General features: G+C 33.2%; 1 protein-coding gene across 3 annotated transcripts in view; it reads right to left on the bottom strand.

Moving 5' to 3' along the window:
- LOC135127023 (uncharacterized protein) overlaps nucleotides 1-21,436 on the bottom strand; it is a 331,051-nt gene that overhangs the window by 32,858 nt on the left and 276,757 nt on the right. For all 3 annotated transcript variants that reach the window (XM_064053317.1, XM_064053319.1, XM_064053320.1), the window contains one exon: nucleotides 3,475-3,548. In XM_064053317.1, the coding sequence (XP_063909387.1) occupies nucleotides 3,475-3,548 (74 nt within the window). The remainder of the gene's footprint in view (nucleotides 1-3,474; nucleotides 3,549-21,436) is intronic.

The following is a 21,436-nucleotide window of genomic DNA, read 5'->3' as shown; positions in this document are numbered from 1 at the left end:
AAAACAAAGTAAAAAGGGGCTCCTCCCGCCCACCCTTATTCCGTTTTCATCATTCATTCTTACTGGCTCTGAAGAAAGAATTTCACCAGTTGTTAATTATTCGATTTTTCGATTTTTCAATTATTGAAATTATAAAATCAAAAGAAATATTGAAAAAATAAAAAATATACGTATATTTAAAAAAATACGGGGGGTCGTTCTTAATTTGATCAATACAGTGAACTGACTCATTCATGAATTGTTCTGAGTCATCCTGTATAAGCAGTTCTAAATAAGATGTCACTCAGAACAACAACACAAATTATTATCAAGGAGTCCGAGGACCTTATTTTCCATTGATACAAATTTATTATTCTAAAAAACCATAAACTCAGCACAATAGAAAGCTTTCCTAATTCTTTGAAAGCAAAAATTAGTTAGTATTGCAGCTAAACTGAAAATTAGATTTTTTATAGAACAAAAAGTTGCTATGCCTGTTTCAGGTGAGTTTTTCACAACAAAATTTTGTGATAGCGTTATCAACATTTTAATAAGGATATGTATCAATTTGAATAGGTGCAGTGTCATACTAATAATAAGGTACTGTATTCTACAATTTTAGAGAAAATAGGGTGTACTCTTCTTGAGTTAATGAATACAAAAAATGGGAATGCCTGGAATTGAATTCGAACCCGAGCGAATTAAACAATAAAAATTATAATACCAATCAAAATCAAAAAGGATTCATAAATCACAAGTACAAGAGCTCATTATTGTATAAAACTTAAATAAACTTTATTACGTCAATCTTTGAGCAAACCTCGTCAAAATGTTGGTTCTGTTAGAAAAAATAATTTGAAATTATTAAATATACAAAAAAAATTGACACTTCCTACATTCATGATTGATTAAATGATTAGTATATGCATAAGAAGAACTGAAAGGGACCCAAGCGATACTCTTATAGTTCCCTTCACCTTAAAGCGATTTTTACTTCTTGAGTGTAAACTAAGGAAGAAATGCAATAGGGTCCTTTCGGCGAATGGCTACTTTCATGTTTACTTGACGTTTCATGACCCATAGAGTTAAAAAAAATAGGACTCCTGTTTCCGTCTACCTGTCGTCTGCTTCGAGTGTTATCAGACAGATAATCTCCGAAACTACTGGAACGATTGTTGCCATTCTTCTGAAGTCACATGATCCCAGAAGTTCTCAATAAATTTATTGACAAAAGTCTAATGAGTTTTCTTTTAGTAAGAATTTGTTTGGTATTAACAAATTGTTTAATATTAGTGTATCTATACATAAATTAAAATAATATTGAGGAACAAAAAAGCTTTGACGAAAAACCCAAGGTGAATGTAGAAATCTAATAACAATTTCGTATTAAATTTGACTAAAGTCTCGTTGCAACGTTACGACGATGTTAAATAATAATTATTTTCCGTCCTGTTTTTGGAAGGCCAAGTCGTGTATGTCGTCTGTCGATATTTACTAGACTACTGGATTATTGGCAAATTTTATATGTAGTTTAGGAATACCGCGCAGATGATAAAACCCTAACCAGCATCCTCAATTTGATGACGTCATCTTAAAATTTTGAACAGTAAATGCTACTTAACTTCATAAAATAAAATACTTCTGTACTTGTGCTTAACGTTCTATTTCTAAATTTTCGTAAAAAAATAAAATTGTATAACAACATTTTATATTTAACAATATAAGAGGAAGGTTGACCGCCAGCCTATTAGTTGGATCGTTTAGAGATGCGGGTTAATAACATGAAGTATGTTTTTTGGTAGTTTATATATCACACCCATTAACAACGAGGTAGTATTAGTGCGCTCAATTTTGACATGCATTTTCTCTTTATGATCCACATTTCGGTAAATTGTTGATGATGCCGTAAAGCAGCATATTCCAATTTGTGAATTTTATGAACGTTGCTAACCGGTTATGGTTCCAAGAATATATCAGTGGCACCACAACAATTATATCCTGATTTTGCATTGTTCCATAATGGGATTTTTTTATGGAACAATAAATATTATTTTATTGGGAAAATACTGTGTTGTACAGGTTTAAATTCGCGCCATCGGTATAATCATCAGCGTTTCATCAGCAATTCCTATAAAAACAAGCTGTTGGAAATAAGAACTTTTATTGCATCAGAATCAGAAATCAATCGTTAAACTGTCATACAGTTTGAAAATAAATCGCAACGTGGATAGAAAGCTAAATATAACCCGCAATTTGATTTCAGCTACCACAATCAGACCCATCGCGACACAATTGACCCACAATGATAGCATACGCAAACGTATAGAAAAATGAATAACCCATCGGTAGGTGGTACGTCGAGACACCGCCAGCTGCAAGAAACTCACTTGTAGCTCGTGCACGCCGTAATTTAACATGCATTCACTGTTTGTTTCGTGTGCTTGCCTGAAATAAACCAGAAGCCTGAATCCTATACCTTTTCATACACGTCTTGCGCTAGATCCAATATCGCTTAAGGCTTTTGTAATGCAGCGTGAACAATTGTAATTTAGGTAAACAAAGCTCTTTAAATTCGCCCCCGACCGCAGTTTCCGTAGAGTGATGAATTGGAGCCGAGAGACGCACCTCTGTATCTAGGTACCTTTCTTAATCAGAGCTATGTACAAAGGTAACTACACAAGGATCTAATTTTAGTCAAGTATCGGTGTTCTGACGTTCCGGTTTCAAGTTAATTATAATGTGGGTTGATCTCTGATTGTAAATTGTGTATTCTGTGTAAACAGATTTAGTGCTAAGCGAGTGCATCTTGAATTATACATCAAATCTGGTCTTCGTTGTTATTGTGTTTCCGTGCACTCACACCTCGGGCTTAGAGGGAGAGCCTAAGAATGTGGAGCTTACTACGCAGATGAAATTTGAAATGTCGCACAATTCCAGCTCCCACGGCGCTCGCAAAAAATAGCGTTTTTATTGGTTTGCATGGATGCAGTTTTACGATGCAGTTAACTTGCTCGGTACAACACATTATTTCGAAATGCGTTTTCATGCATTCATTATGACCAGAAATTGATTTTTCACTGCGAAGCGCGCCTCGTATATACATTTACACCAGCGGTCCTCAATTTTTCGTGTTCCGCACCCTGTACCTTGAATTATTCGGTGTCCCCTGATAGATGATAGTAACCCGAAAATATAAACACGATTTGATAACGCTTGCTTAGTCAAACGGTTGTTTTGTGAAGACCGGGTAAAGAGGAGAATATGCAGCAGGTCTTTTTAAATTAATAAAAATATATATCTGATAGTCTTGTTCATTCATTCGATTCACTGGTTGTCGGCTTGAGAACCGCTGCTCTCCACATTCAATTTGGGTTAACCTAGCATGAAATTATTCGCAATTCGACCAGTACCGAAAATACCTTGAAACAAAAAGTCGTAGGTTATGCTGTTTGACATCAGTCAGACAAAGCTACATGAAAGGATAGTTCACTTTACCTCAAAGCTAATTAGTCCGCTGTGATCCTGATCCAGAGTATTGAACACGTAATGAGCATATTGGCTGGTGTTGGCTGAAAAAATAAAAAAAGCAATTATTGATTGATTAACAAAACAAATATTTTTTTAGCTCCTCGAAGCTAAAAAATAACTGGGATCAATTAAATTGATTAGCCTCGTGCACAAACAGAATAATGGATCCCAGCTTAATTAATGAAAGCTTTGGCAAATAATAATTGGTGGGAAAGCTCTTCTCCATATTTCATTTATTATTTGGACAGATGGAGAACGTACGCGACGCAGAATAGGAACGTTTAAATTTTCATTATTTGCATATTCTGCGCAAAAGGGTTTCGACGTAGATCGTGATAATACTTCTCCCACTATACTTTGTAATTTAAGATAACGGGTTCTAAATGGGAGATAAATCACTTATGTCGGGACAAATTACCTAAAATTTAATGTTTCAGTGGTCTGAGCTAAAACTGTTCCTTGAATGTTTCATTTTCAGGACATAATTAAGAATGTTACGGTAATAACTTTGATAATGGTTATTAATCTGGTAGCAGATGCCACAAATTTTGGAATTAATTGCAGTCGTTTGAGCAGATTACAACAATCTGGCGACAGCAGCGTGTTTACAACTCGAGTAAATCACCACTTTGACAGAAACTCCTTTTTGATGTACTACACCCCGCATTATTTTAGTCCCTCAAAATAATAAAACCCATTTCATTACTTACTCGTTTAATGTAGTCTAAAATATTTTATAAAATTGTAGCTGGCTTTCAGGTGCTAAAAATTTTAAAACGAAATAATTTTACACTTTACGAAGAAAAAAGTCCATTAAAAATTCATTCCTACTCCCGACATTTAATAACGACGGGATTTTTAACCACCTTGAAAGTTCGGTTTTAAGTTTAAATTAAAAAATTAAATTAAGCAAAAACTTAAAAATCACTTTCGTTGTCCATTTCGTTTTACCGCATTAATTAAGCTAAAAAAAACCTGCTATTCCGTTTATTCATTAGTATGCGCTACGGGTACAAAATACTCATTTCCACGTACACTAATAAAAACATGCTAAAAATAATAATACTGAAAAAAGCGTGTTGTGTACAACCTCGGAATTGCATAAAAAAGTAGTAGATTAGATCGCTAAAAATATTGCTGTAGGTGAAAATAAACTCGAGATTATAGTCGCTACCAATTTAGAAATGAATATCGCGGTTTAATTAAATTTTTCATTACTTACTCGTTTACGACACACTTAAAATTTATTGTCACATTTGCGGACAAAGTGGAAAGAACTTAGATTCAAAGAATCTTAAATAATTAAATTTGAAACAGAAATACAACGACCTCAGAATGGCGACAAATATATTTACCATAAACTAAATTTAAACTAGAATATACCACACGAAGTCAAAAGTAAAAGTGTTTCGCAATATTACAATGAATTTGTAGTATTCTTAATCTACCAGTTTCTAACATAATAACCGGCACAATAGCATTCATCCTTCCGGACGACTTGTATGAAATCGAATTCATCGTTATATTTAAATTAGAAATATCGCTCGAAAATGATAATAATTACTTCTGGCGACTTTCTCGGAAAGATTTTTGTCTAGCTGTTCGGACCTTCAAAATACCATATAAAAAAGGAAAAAATTGTTATACCTCCTCCAGTGTCCCCTTAATGGACCATGCTATCACTGCAACTGTTGTAAACTTTATCGCTACATGTCAGTCGCCCTGTTAAAAGCTACGAAAACAATTTTACGTTACTGTTACGACTATATTTCACGTTCCACTACCTACTTACTTAAAGTGTCTAATAAATGATGTGCAGAAATAAAAATGTTTACGTCAGACATACTTATAATTTTTCCCTCGGGAAATAAATATCGTGAACAGTTCAAATGCCACATTATTTCACTCATAATCAAAAAACAAAACTCAAGCGCGAACGCGAAATATGGTAGAGCTAAAAACTGCAACGACCAATAAAAATGCCATTGTTTCCTAATATCATCCTCATTCATCGCTCGAATCTCATTACATTCGATGTATAAAGTGCGATAATAAAAACTACATTATAAATGCTCACTGGCTCTGTTTGAAGGATTTCTGAGCCATCATCGTAAACTAAGGTAATCGTTACAACTGTTTCACTTCTTTGTTGTCTCGATGTTCGCTGCTACACAGTTGCAGATAACGACCTCTTATATCTAGATCAAACCTCTTTACGTCTGTTCCCTATTGTTTACCCCATTAAAGTGCCTTCGTGCTTTGTTATTTCAAAAGCGGGTGAAAAAATTAGCACAAAATAAAGTTCGCCGCAAATTACGTCGCTAATGTGTTCTTTCAGAGAAATTTTTGCAGCTGTTAATAGATATATTTCGGTTATTATTTAAAATTATGAAAAAATAATATATTTTTTTTATACTCCTATAATATGATTTATATTCTGCTGGTTTTTCCAATCGACTTTTTTTTACCCCTGCCGAAATTTATGTAAAATGGAAATGGAAATGAAAAACATACAATGACATGCCTCACGTTACGCAAATATTGTCTTTTCTTCTATCAGTGAGCAACGACGGATGACATTGTGTTCAGCGGTCTCGTTAGCAGTTCTTTTTCAATATCAGAAAGTCAGTTTAAAAGTAATGGAAAAATTCGCGTCAGCGCGGAATGATGTAGCACATCACACTGTAAAAGAATTGTGTTATTTGTCTTCGTATAATAAATATTTATATTTATTGTTGTCATTCATGTTTATTTAGGTTTTTTCTTCGGGTGCTATCCCGGCACCTCCACCAATTTTTATGGAAAAAGTGACAAAATACTGGATCTTGTTTACTATAAACCCTTTTAGCTTTTCAGTGCGTGTGTGTTGGCCGCTTTGGATTCAAAACAATGACTATAGAATTATGAAGTCTGGTAAACATCTCATTGTTAGAATAGATAAGCTTATTTATGAGGGTTTTAAGCCGTAATGGCCAGCAATGACCATCGGACGGAACAGATGCTCTCTCCCTTTATATAATTTTCCATAAATAAGGTTATCTAGCCTAACAATCAAATGTTTATAGTAAATTTCATAATTTCAGTAGTCATTCCTTTAATGTAACAGGGGCTAGTGTTTGTACAGAGAATGCAGGGGATGAGTGAACATCAGTTGTGTATATTTAATATTAACATTATATTTAACATTTTTTTTAGCTTTCCTAGTGGCAGCGATTATTCTTTTTAGCATACAAGATAGAGTTTTCCATTTCCGTCTAGCTCGAAGTATGCGCATGGTATTGAAAAAATGATCTATTCGAACTACCAAATTTGGGAATTTAATTTAGAGGTATTAAAATAACTTCGCGTAAAATAAAAAAAATACAAGTAAATATTAATTAAAGTTTGCGATAATAATGCAGATAACAACAATTACAAATATGTGAAGTTTCAAGGACTAAAGTTGATTTTACAAATTTTAAATTTGGATTTTTATTTGTAAGGTAATCTATTTTTTCAAATACATGATTTTTGGTTACTTCAGAAAAACTATAGGTTCTAAAAATCTACAAATTCTAAAATTTTAGAAATTTTTAAGATAATTTAATGAATTATGGAAAGTGTAGAGATTTTGCGGGTAAAACATTCATATTCCGGAAATTTTAAAGTTTTTGTAATTATCCCAAAGATGTTAAAGATTTTGGATAAGTAGTTTAGAAATTCTAGAGACTTCAACATATTCTAGAATATTCTTTAGTTTCTACAATTTCAGAAATTCTGTGGGATTTGTAGAAATTTCAGAGATTCCAGTCCATTCCAAGATTTCGAAAGTTGAATTTTTAGATATTTTTAAAAATTGTCTAGTGGAATTTTTAGAAGTTTTGAAGTTCTAAAAATGTAGAAATACAAGTTCGTACAAATTTCGAGATTGTGAACATATACAAATTCCCAAGTTTTTAAAACCATTGTACATTTGAGAGAATTTAAACTAAGAATTCTATAAATTCTAAAAAGTTTATCGGTTCAACACGTTTCAAGAGACTGTAGAATCGTACAGATTTTTGAGATTATATATATATCTAGAACTTTTAGATATCTAACAATTCAGTAAATTTAACAACATGAAAATTCTGCAGATTGTAGAATATTAGAATTTTCAAAATTTTTCGACATTTTCGAGGCTCAAGAGATTTTGAAGATTTCACAGTGGGCAGAATTTTGAGATATTTAGAGAAAACCGGGAATTTTTAAAGGTCCTTTATATATTCTCTAAATTTTAAACTTTTAGATATAGTGAAAATTTTGAAACGGAGAATTGTGAATATTTGCAAGTGGAAATTTTACAGATTTGAATGTTTTTGATAAATCTAAATAGATATTTTAAAAATTTTGAATATTTGTTTTTAAAAAATTACAAATTCTACTTGTTTTACAATTTTGTGACTCGCGGAATTGCAGAGGTTCTATAAATTCAGAAGTCAGTTCTAGAAATTTCAGAGACGTTTATAGATTTTAGAGATCTGGTAAATTTGGGAGTTATATTTAGATGGTTTCAAACATTATAACGGAGTTGTGCATTCGTAAGATATTAATATCGACTATAAATGGAATAGTCTGAAGATTTTAGATTTTTTTGTCTTCAAAATATGTATAGATTTTGTCGCCTTATATCTAATGAAGATAATTCAGATAATAATAATTACATAAGGTTAATAACATTAAAAATAGTACTGTTTTATGAATTATGGAAAATGTAAATACTTTGGAGGTAAAACATTCATATTCGGGAACTTTTAAAGTTTTCGTGATTCTACAGATTCCATGATTAGGGATTCTAGAGATTATCCCTAGAGTACTTCAACATATTGTAGAATATTTTTCAGTTTCTACCATTTTGGAAATTCTGGAAGGTTTGTAGAAATTTCAGAGATTTCACCAACTCATCCAAGATTAATTTCCAAAGCTGAGCTTTTAGATATTAAAAAAAAAATGCCCAGCAGAAGTTTTAGGGGTTTCGAAGTCCCAAAAATGTAAAAACACAAGTTCAAGTATTTAAAAGAATTCCGGAATTGTGAACGTTCTAAAGACTACACAAGTCCTCAAGTTTCTAAAGCCATTGTACATTTAAGAGAATTTAATCTAGAAATTCTATAAATTTTTCTTTCCAAGAACCTGTAGGATTGCATGGGTTTTTTAGATTCTACGATTTCTAGAGATCCAGGAATTCAATAAATCTTATAAAATAAAGATTCTACACATTGCAGATTTTTAAATTTTTTAAAGTTTTTGATTTCGAGAATTTTAAGTATTCCAGAGAGTCCAAGTATTTTCGAATTTTATAGAAATTGCGACGAATCAAAATAATCCAGAAATTGAAAATTCTTCATTTTTTACAATTTTAGGATGGGTGAAGGAACTTCTAGAGAATTATATGAATTTTAACATTATAACATTTAAGGTCCTCTATATATATTTATATTTTCTAAATTTTGAAGATTGGAATACTGCGAACAAATTTTAAACGAAATTTTCAGATAATTTTGAAGATTCGCAAGTGAAGATCTTCCAAATTTGAATGTACTCAAGAAATCCAGACATTTCTAAAATATTGAATCTGCGTTTCCAAAAATTTGCAGATTCCACTGATTTTACAATTTTTTGGCTCGGGAAATTGCTGATTCTATAAATTTAGCATGCAAAAATTTATCTAGATTATGAAAATTCTAGAAATTTCAGAGCCCGTAAACTTCTATAAGTTTTTGAACTCTGGTAATTTTGGCAATTCTGAATATTGGTACGATGATCAGTGCTTAAAATTGGCGTGGGTAAAACTCAACAATTTATTTCTTAGTAACTCAAATTTACACGACTAATTACACAGCGATTATGTATAAAATAATTCCGATGCAACTTGATTGGATTCTCTGATAGTCGCTGGACTCGACTCGTTGACTGAATCATCGTTCCCGACGGTGACCTATATTTAAATCCATACATTTCTCAGGATGGATCGCGAGCGCCGCTTCTCGGTTTTTCTGGAGCCCGCAATCGAGACTTCCGGTGTGTTTATGCGAACCCCGCCTGGCCGCCGTCACCGATGATGAGTCACCCATCATCGCGGCACATACTAGAAACCCATAGGCGTAGTACAGGGACTGCGTATGGGTTTCTTTCGTAACAATATTTTGCAGGTTTCAAACATTGAAACAAAATTGCGTGTAGATTTTAGAATGTTTTGTTACTTCAGAAAATGGATAGATTCTGAGAATTTACAATTAGAAATAATTATCGTTTTATTTTAATAAAAATTATACAATAATAATTACATAATACTTACAATCTTAAAAACCGAATTTTCCACGAAACCGAAATTCTAATACGTCTAGTTTTAAGGAGTAAAATTAATTGTGCAAATTTTCCTTTTTGTACTATTTTCTCAAAATTTTGGGAAATTAGATGAACTATTTTTGATATTATTTATAAAATTCATTCATTTATATTCAAGTTGTAGCATATTTTTTAAGAAATAGTTGAAATTGAATTTCGTAGTTCATATTATGTACATTGTTTCGTTTTTCCTTGAATGTGGTCTCTATGAGACGATTGATAAAATATAGTACATACTTTTTCTTGTAATATCATTATATTTTAGCTTAGTAGTAGATGTCACTTTTCTTTCTTACACTGTGACTGGTATAAGTATATTTCTTTTAAGAATACTTGACTTATTGTTATTTGCTCTTCACATCCCTTCAGTTTTACATGCAATACAGCGTTAAGCCTTAAGAGGAGTTGCTACGTTTGGCTCTTATGGTGTTGTCAATATATTATCAGAATTTAATATCGCCATTATTATTACGAAATTTTAAATGTACCTTGTTCATAACTTTCACTACATAATTGCTACGGCAGTTTTTTAGACAATTTATTATCACATATTTTTTAAATTTTGTTGAAATTTTTGCATCACGTATATTAAAAAATCAATATTTCAATTATTTATGAACATTTTGGAAAGCGGTTTTCACCACTGTTGCAGCTTGCAAAACTCTAGATATCGTACCAGATCTATTTTCGACTTTATTTCTTGGAACTGAGATATAGTAAAAATAAACGTTTAGCAGCTCTTTTTTACTGTGTATCGCTTCTAACAAAAAATGTCGACGATATATCTGATACGATTTCTGGAGTTTTGTAACCTGAAAATAGTGTTAAAAACCGTTGTCAGAAATTTGCTTGAATAATTGAGATATTGATCTTTAAAAATACGTTATGCATAAATTTCACTAAAATTCCAAAAAAGAATGATCACAAAATGTGCCGAAAACTCCATGCAGAAAACGTAGCGACTGGCCTTAAATGGATACCTTGAAAACAAGTAATTCTGGAGGTTTCAAGATTTCGTTAGTTTCCTGGAGACTCGTCAACCACGAGAAATCAAGAAAAATCTTAGGACTTTTAATCAACGTGTTAATGCTTCTTCAGACGTCAAACGGCGAGCTTTTCAGAATGCTAATTACTAACCTTAGCTTCAAATTTATACACTGACACAGCAACAGCCAAGTAATTTCTATTTAAATAAATTTTACGCTTTCTTATCTTTATTAATCGCTAATTTCATATTTATTACGTCATTTTTTTAATGCTTGTTTATTACTGTCGCGTTTGCTTGCTTATTTATAAGAAATGTTTTTATGGTCGTTTTTACAATTACATTTTGTGAAAATAAACAAATAAATCCCATTGTTTTTCACATTCAAATTAACGGCGCCTTTGTTACACCTTAAAAGGAGAACGAAAAATCTACTGCGTATCTATGAGTTTAAAATTTAAATTAAGTTTACTTCGAGCAGGGCAAAAGTAAGCAGAGTAAGCTCCATACTGTTGATTGAAGTTCATCTATTTAGTACTTTATTATTGAAAAGTTTCTCTATTGTAACTTTTGCGTGCTTTATCTTGTTATGCGGCTATTTTAGAAGAGAACAATGTTGATTATAACGCCTTTGTTAATGTTAACCGATTCGATGATTCCGAGCCACTGACGCAAACAATGCGTTAACACTGCAACGGTTCTTCTAAAGTGCCAAATAATGGTATCTAGTAAATCTGACATCGAACACCATTCACATGACATCATATTAAATTCGTGATGCATTGTCGACAACTCAGAAAAATACAGCAAAGTGGAAGCTTAGTTTGTTGGCATAAATGAGCCGCTTTCCAAGCTAAGTAAATAAGAATGCTCTATTACTGAAATTATAATCTAAACAAAGCTATTATCGTCGATAACAACACTGCTTGTGCTTGAACCGCAACCCGATAATTAATTGTTTATCGATAGTTATCTGAGCAAACTTGAATCCACTAACGTGCTTTTTCCGAAAGTAATTTGCACACAAAGTTCGTAATTGTGAGTGAAAAGTTTGCGTGTAAAAATGTTGATTAAAATTCCCTCTCGGTTTGTTGCTAGAACTGCTCTAATAATACCTCGTGCATATTTACTGTGAAACTTGTTGGTAATATATTTTGCTGGGTAACAACCTAAAATATATTACCCACCTTGCACCACTATATATGTATGTTTACTTTCTGCAATATCTAGGCGTCCAGCTGTGTTACATCAAAAACCCAACACTGCTGAAAGCGAGCAGAAATTTCGTCGCATTACTTTCGAGTTTGCACGACGGACGAACCGCTGATCACTTCAATTTAATGTTTTGTGGCGCGAAATTACTCCACGCTTTGACGAAAATTAGTTATTACCGTGAATCATGGCAAAAGTTGATGCCACCAAGCGAGAAAAATACGCTGTAAGTTCAGATGAGGAATAAGTAACATGAAAATGCATTTAAAGGCTGCATTTTATCGTTTGTTTTAGAATCAATAAAATTAACATCACTCATAAAAGACTTTATAGCCGGATAAGTATGGAATCTAGAATTGCTTCAAACGCATTATCATCGCCGTTTCGTGAAAATTTTAGGTCAGTGAAAAACCTATAAAATATATATTGCCACAATATTGTCACTGGTTTGTTGCTTATCATGCATTTCAAACTATTGTACATGTAGGGAGTATCTAAGGATCAAGCGGTGGATGATCGTTCATTTTCTGAGGTTTGTGGATAATATTATGTGAGACAATTACTTTAAAATGTAGTTTAAAGCAACTATAAAATCGCAAATAAATAGGTTGTAATGTGTCTGCCAAAGCAAGATAACTAAAATATGTTCTGTAGATTTAATAGAGTTATTAAAAACGGCAGTAATTCATAACTCTTGTTACGAAATAAACCCATACGCCGCACCGCCCCGGTATGACGCGGTTTTCTAGTATGTGCGGCGATGATTGGTGGACTCATCGTCGGTGATGAATGCCGGCGGGCGTTCGCTAAAGAAGAACCTGGAAGCAGAAGTCGCGATGGGTGCTCCAGAACAAGCCTAGAAACGGTGACAAAGCAGTAGTCAAATCAGGTAGTCAAATCCATTCCAGTCTACGCCTATTCAACATACCCGTTCATCGCAACATTATGATAACAAACGAATCATGGAGACGGGATTATATGCATTTTGCATATCCGGTATTTTTGATAACTATGACAAATAAATGCTTTAGTATACAGATTATGATATATAATTTGAAATAAATTGATGACGTTATCTCAAACTTTTGCGGAATAAATTCTACCCACAATGTGCAAAATATGATGAGTTTTAACTTGTGATTCATCATTGCATTCATATTTTTTATCGATTAAATTAAAAACGAGTCACCCCACTTTCCCGAAAATGCAAAAATACGTTAGAGTTTTAATAATGACATTCAGAACATTTTGTCGATTGTAGCTTAATATACTTAATCATTTTGATGTTCTGTTTTGAGGGGACGACCTCATTCAAATCAAACTAATTTCTACGTGATATTCTTCCGATTTATAAGCATAAACACTTTCAAGCTGTTTTCTCATCGAGGATAACCTAAGGGCGTACAGTAATGGAGTTCACCGGGCAATTTGGTATTTTCATATTTTTTCGATATTTCATAACCCCTAGATACTGAGCCTCCCCTAGATCTAGACGAGTCATAATTAACCACATGCGAATTACAACATCGAAAATCAAAATAAAATGTACTGTTTTATTCGATAAGCGAATGGTTGCCATAAAAAACAATAAAATTCGCAAAATCAATTTTTTTAATTTTTCGAAACAGCTGGATTTGACAAGCTGTCCTTGATGGGCGAGGGAATTTCTGTCGATGTAATCTTCGCCCAATTTTTTTGTAATGCAACCCTTACATCAAACTACGTTTTCCTATGCAGAAAAACAAGTTCTATCAAATAATGAATTCACCATTATTCTCCCTATTTAAAAAAATAATTGATGACGTCCTAACTTTTATAAATTTGACGTAAAATTTTTTTGACAAATAGCAAAAGATAGACAGTAAAATAAAAAGTTTGACATGTTTTTGCATTTTTTTTTTCAAAAACAAATGCTGCGCTTTTCATGAATTTTGTGCATTAGTTTATTATAACCCCGTAGATCTAAATTATTGTTTTCTAAATTGACTGACAGACATTAATTATTGCACATTTTGCATATTTTGTCCATTTGGCACATGTTATATATTTATGTATGTTTTATACACTTTGTAGAGATGTACCGACTATAGTCGGCCGACTAGTCGGCTTTGTTAAAACCGGTTAAAATTGGTTTAATGGACCGAAAATTGGTGTCAAAGTGTAGATAATCTTCCGCTAGTTACGATTCTGAAATCGCCGTCACGATATCTGGTCCAATAAACACGCAAAGCGAATTCAAAATTTCCAAAAATTTTCCAAAAAAGTGGTTAAAACTGGTTAAAGTATAAACTGCCCTAAATTGTGTTATTCTTTATTTTTGTACTGAGTTACTACAAAAAATTAAATGTTAAAATTATCCAAACAAATTTAACACATTGTTTGGAAAACAAAGAAACTTTAGTTAGTCCTTTTATTAAAATAAAACAAGTTTTTAAGGTAGTCAGAGAAATAGAAAAAAAAACACACTGTCTGTTGCATTTATAAACTGGTTTTAGCAAAGCGGAACAGTCGGCCGACTATAGTCGGTACATCTCTAATACTTTGTCAGTTTGAAAAAAAATCTAAACTGCCTCTTTTTGTTTTAAGTCATAAACATTCAGCTAGGTATATGTCAACTGGGCATAGAGTATTTCATACCAAATATTGGCAAGTAAAGATGAGGAGAATTAGTTGACATATAATATTTCGAATTCATTCGTAACTAGACATTGAAGGTCGGTGGTGGTAGATTTTGTGAAAAATGGCCAAAATGTGAAAATAATTCTAATAAATTCCTGTAAAAGCAGACGAAAATAATCCACCGAACTAGCATACCATGTCTTCTTGTACCATATCCTTAACAAAGCCATGGTGATTAAGAGTAGTTATGCTGGGTACATAACTAGTACTTGTTGAGATAAGACTGATTTGGATAAATGACTAAACAATATTAAGAGTAGTCACTGGAATAAGGAGCGGGTGGGTGGGAGGGGCTATTGCTTGCTTATAATATAAAAGACTATAGGCAAAAATTAAACTTAGCCCCACCCACCCACCCGTTTTCTCATCAGCCTATGTTGTATTAGTTCCCATTTCTACTTCTCCAAAAAACATGTAATTAACCCCGCCCACCCACCCCGCCTTTTTTTTCAGTGATTAACTTTAACTAGTCTGAATGAAAGGTGGATCTTATAGTGAACAGAAATAAGATCGTTATAATGAAAACAGGATGGGTGGGGGGGGGCAGTATCTGCTAAAATGAGACTGATTTTGATAAATGACTAAACAATATTAAGAGTAGTCTTTGGAATAAGGAGGGGCTATTGCTTTCTTATAAAAGACTGTTAAATTTAGGTCCACCCACCCACCCGTTTTCTCATCAGCCTACGTTCTATTAGTTCCCATTTCCACTTCTACAAAAGAACATATAATTAACTCCGCCCACACACCCCGTTTCTATTTCAGTGATTCTCTTTAACTAATCTGAATGAAAGGTGGATCTTATATGGAACAGAAATAAGATCGTTAGAATGAGAACAGTGTGCGTGGGCGGGGCTAGTATCTTGTAAAATTAGACTGATTTTGATAAATGACTAAACAATATTAAGAGTAGCCATTGGAATAAGGAAGGGGTGGGTGGGAGGTGCTATTGCTTGCTTATAAAAGACTGTAGGCAAAAATTAAACTTATCCCCACCCACCCACCCGTTTTCTCATTAGCCTACGTTCTATTAGTTCCCATTTCTACTATTACAAAAGAACGTATAATTAACCCCGCCCACCCACCCCTGCTCTATTTCAGTAATTCACTTTATCTAGTCTTAATGAAAGGTGAATCTTATACTGAACAGAAATAAGATCATTAGAATGAAAACCGGGTGGGTGGGCGGGGCTAGTGTCTGCTACAATGAGACTGATTTTGACAAATGACTGTGCAATATTAAAAGTAGTCATTGGAATAACGAGGGGGTGGGTGGAAGGGGCTATTGCTTGCTTATAAAAGAATGTAGGCAAACATTAAACTTAGTCCCACCCACCCACCCGTTTTTTCATCAGCCTACGTTCTATTAGTTCCCATTTCCACTTCTACGGAAGAACATATAATTAATGCCTACACTGCGGAAACCAAGAGCATAAGACAGCTGCAACGAAAAATATTAACTACCAGACCTGGCAAACAAAGTCAAAGAACTGTGAAATATTTGTTTCTCTCTTATTTTTAAATATACAGAGTGATTTCGAAATGTGTGCAATAAAAATATTGGGAATGCCTCAGAATAAGATTTATTGTAGTGTGTAAAGTTCACGTTCCTAAATGGTAGCAATGTCTAGTAACTTGGCCTCCGCGTTCACCTGATCTCAATCCATGTAATTTTTGTCTACGGAGTGGGATGAAACAGTTAGTTTCTGCAAATCAACAGTGTCCAGAAACTATCGAAGAGCTTGAACAACGAGTGGAAGTGGCAGCCGCTGCAATTCGTGGAACTCCGGGATTTTTTTTTTATGCATCCGTGCAAACATGTTGCGACATGCTCAAGTCTGTATTGCTAGTCAATTTGGAATCGCTGTGGCAAGGACCAAACATTCGTCAGAATAAAAAGTCGATCACCATGAAGCATTACCAAAAATTGTTCCTTCTCAGGACCACTATTTGTTTCTACAACTAATAATAATAAATGAATAATATGAATGAACGAATAATAACCAGCAAAAAGTCGGTTTCACTTGAAACTGAAACTGAGTGTCTACATCGTTTTTATTCGAACGTTTGTATCCAGGGTGGTGCATGGAGGTTTTTCGACTTTTAATTTGTTTTTTGTCTATCTTTCCACATTACTACGGTACATGATGCTGTGGTTACAATTACTGCATATATTTCGAAATCACCCTGTATAGAAATGTGCATAAAACTATTTGTGCATATAAATCCGCTGTTTACTAATCACGTCTTACAAATTATCAAGTAGATCTTGATTTAAACCCAGGCTGTGACGTCCGTGTGGCTTTGGTCATGCTTGAGGACCAGTTAAATTCAGTGTATGATAAATAACTTCATATATTTGTTAATTTATGCACATTTTTCAAATAAAAAAGCTTTTGATGTATGAATACATCGAGGTTTACTGTATATTTACGCAGATTTGTTTGCTTTTCACGTATTTTCCGGGTTTTGAGCACAGCTGGTGATTATTGTCAACAGTCGGTTATTCTGTCAGATGCGTAACTAGGTTAGCAATGTTGGTTTGTGGAAATTGCATAGCCATTGGCTACGGCAAAGTGTAAACCTTATAAGAAGCTTGCGACGAGAAAATATTCCGGGTGGGTTGGTTAGTTCACTGGCTTCGGGTTTACTTAGAACAAAGCACAAATATTTGAACAAATTCGCTTAATTAAATAACTTCATTATGGCCATTATATACAAACGAGATAAGACACCCAACATAATTCAACAAGTTCAACACGCAGTTGCGTGTTTAATTATACACGGCAGCAGCATGTAATCCTTGTCATTCATTTTGTACGGCTTTCACGGAAATGCAGAATTAGTAAAAAACCTGAAACGCTGTTCCCAGTTTCAGTTGTTTGGTGAATTAACGTTTTTGTTTACGTAAACGTGTGAAACCATTACTGCTTCGTTGTTGTTGCAAGAATATTAATGCGGCTAATATTTGTTGTTTACATTGTTGGTAAACGCTGCACCACTATTAATGTGCAGAACTGTGCGTTGGATTTAGCTCTTTCAAATATTGTGAATACTATTTGAAATTTTGTTCTCAGATTCTGTTAAATATGTCATATCATTTACTTTGTTAAGATTTTTTAAATAACATACTCTCACACTTGTGGCTGATGAATCCGCCACGGATAAATTTTGATTAACGATTTACCATGTTTCCGATAACCTTAAAAACCCAACACGGATTCATAAATCACAAGTGCATGTTATTTTATAAGATTTAAATAACATTTACTATTGTAAAATATGGTGTCGTTGTTAGTGGGGATGATTAGACACATTTTGGTTATTATTAACAAATCAATTATCCTATTGGATCATTTTACAAATACAAATTCCCTGGAGAATTTATTTAATTTTGCAGCAATAAAGCCTATAAAGCAAAAAGTCGCTAATGGCACTAAGAAGGTGAAAACGCTGCTTTGTACAGTTTCTACGAACAAAGACGTTAGAAGAATTAATCAGCTTACTGTGCGAAAATACGACCGGTCGCCTTATGGAAGAACTCATTCTGATTGAACTAATCGAAAACTGTTTGTAATCCAAATAAAATATCGACGTTCTAACTCTATATTAAATTGGACAATGTTTTGTTAAAGTGCAAAGTGTTAACTTCGATATCAATTCAACCTCAAAACCTATTTAAACTGTTTGAATAGTGTTTGGCACAGAACCGTTACTTTTGTCACAAATGTAACGTGGGTTGGCGATTGCCAGCATATCGGGACGTGAACCTCATTTAAATTCGTTATATTTCAATCCAATTCCGTTTCCACAACCCTGCAGTAATTCTTAACAATAAAATGCAAACAACTTCCCCTAATTCGTTATGCGCCATATAATTCGTTTTATCTCGCCACCACGTTTGTCACAGCGAGCAATAAAGCGTAAAAAAATTAAAATAACTTCTTTTATTCTGGATGGCCGGACTGAAATTAAGTGTCGCTTTTTAGAATAGAGCAGATAGAATAATGGTCAAGTTGATTAATGTTCTAGCTATATATCACCACCGCACACCAAACAAGAGATTGAAATCGAAATCAATCAATTGCCAACGTAAACTGCTATTTTTAATCAACTCTTAGGTGGAAAATAATAGACCGGTTTCAGTTTGATGGATCATTACTTTGTCCACAAGCTGTACATCATTCCTACCAGACGCATCTGGGTGATGATATCTTTTCGCATCAATTTGTTCGTAAAATGGAGGTCTTTTAAAGAATTGTATTATGGACAGTGACAAATGATCCTGAGGTCAATTTGTCAACGCTGGTTGCTGGTCAGCATAAAGCTCTATCTACATGTTTTATGATGCTACTCAGGTCGGTCTCTTTAGAGCAGGGGTGTTTTTTGGAGGCGTCTTGTTTAAAGACATTTTGCTGGCGCTGTGTGGAATCAACAGATAAAAACAGTAAATTAGAATTTTTTAATGAAAAGTACTTTCTACCGTATTAATGAAGACACCATAACGTTGTCAAATGTTGGTTAATAGATGTCAACAACAATAGGGTCATAGTTTAATTCCTTCGGAAAACTGGTTTTAATTAATTCATTAATTTTCTGATTTAAGGAATTGTGATGTAAATAAGAATAGAATCATTATAAAATATGATTGTATATGTATACAATATATATGTAATTTCATTGGGAAAATACAATCTGCATCCACTGTATCAAATGAAATGTAATATGTAGTTGATGCAACATATGATATCTGGTTTGAAAAGCTCAAATATCAACAAACAAGTTTTATTATGAATGGATATTAAATGTATTGGAGTATTCTTAGCCCGCTACTTTTAATATATCTATATGTTACTTGAAGTGGCAGGAGTTTCTCGAATCTTTCAAAACACTGACCTGATCTGCTTATGACACAATTTTACTTAAAGGATGTTTACATACTAGTGCAGTGAAAAATCCATGTATACTACTACTACATGGTATATTTTTGCACGTACTGCAATGATGCACTTGAACCGCGCGTCGAAGCGATTAACCTTCAGATGGAAAAAAGTGTTAGTTTTTCGTTCAAGTTTACTTATATCCAGCGGTGTTTATACTAGACATAAATATAAAACCCAAAGATTATCGTATCAGAAACTCAGTTTTATAGAGAGTTTGATGATTACCCTCACGGGTCCTTTTTTGATTATTATTAATAATTGTTATTAGAGATCAAAGATAATAATAATGACTACCAAAATATCTCACAAACTCGATCTCTTTTGAAAAACTTCATACAATTATCTACTGTGCAGCTTTAAGTTGTATTCAAATTAACACATGTAAAGATAACATAATAAATACAAACACCAATCGTATACCTTCAGCCCCTCATTGGGAAACACGGTTAAATTATAAAATTAATAACATTAGAAAACAACTAGGTCAAATAACACAGTACCTTAGAGGAGTTAAAACACCACATATCATGACATGTATGCATTCGATACTGACCAACAATAATTTTCATCAAACTGATTACGATGAATACAACACAACACTATCCCAAATTAAAGATACCCTATTACAAAAGCTTTCCTTATATAGCAAACGACTTAAAAGATACAAACAATCACATCTCAGAAAAATTCATAACACTAAATTTTTAAAGAACGAAAAACTATTCTATCAACATTTAACTTATTCAAACAAAACTCAATTATCCGGTGAACTTCCAAGTTCACAGGATGTAACAACATTTTGGTCAAAACTTTGGTCTCAAGAATTTGAATTTAACCAATCTGCCAAATGGATTCCTCATATATCCCATAAACTATCCACAGTTACACCAATGAATGATCATCAGATAACACTTGCCGAATTAGTAAATACCATCAATAAGACACACAACTGGAAATCACCAGGACCAGACAAAATCCATAATTTTTGGATAAAAAAATTAAATTGTGTACATATTCATTTACTACATCACTTAAATAATTTCCTTCTTGACCCATCCTCCTTTCCAACATTCTTATGTCACGGTGTAACATACTTAAAACCTAAAGATAACGACACAAAAAATCCATCAAAATACAGACCTATCACATGTTTACCGACAATCTATAAAATATTAACCTCATGCATTACACAAAAAATCTATCAACACTGTTTTAACTCTAACATCATTAATGAAGAACAGAAAGGATGTATTAAAGGATCCTTTGGTTGCAAAGAGCAATTAATCATAGATTCCATCATCTGTGAACAAGCTAGAAAAGAAAACCGAAACATATATACTGCTTTTATTGATTATAAGAAAGCTTACGATTCTGTCCCTCATTCCTGGCTATGCAAAATTCTGGAATTATACAAAATTGATACTAAAATCTGCACTTTTCTCAAATGTTCCATGGAATTTTGGAAGACCACCCTCCAAATAACCTTAAATGAACAAACAATTCAGTCAGATCCAATAATGATCCGAAGAGGAATTTTTCAAGGCGATTCTCTTAGTCCGTTGTGGTTCTGCTTAGCAATAAATCCCCTCTCCGATATCCTGAACAGCTGCAATTATGGGTTCAATATAAGAATTAACAAACAAAGAGAAAACAGAATAAGTCACTTGCTGTATATGGATGACATAAAAATATATGCAAGTACACAAAATCAGTTAACAAACCTATTAAATCTGACTGAACAATT

The sequence above is a fragment of the Zophobas morio genome, unplaced genomic scaffold (assembly GCF_036711695.1).
Source record: "Zophobas morio isolate AGI-343-1 ecotype UQ-CSIRO unplaced genomic scaffold, CSIRO_AGI_Zmor_V1 ptg000011l, whole genome shotgun sequence".
NCBI classification, from domain to species: domain Eukaryota; kingdom Metazoa; phylum Arthropoda; class Insecta; order Coleoptera; family Tenebrionidae; genus Zophobas; species Zophobas morio.
The sequence above is the reverse complement of the archived record's forward strand: the minus strand, read 5'-3'. Positions and strand labels throughout refer to the sequence as shown.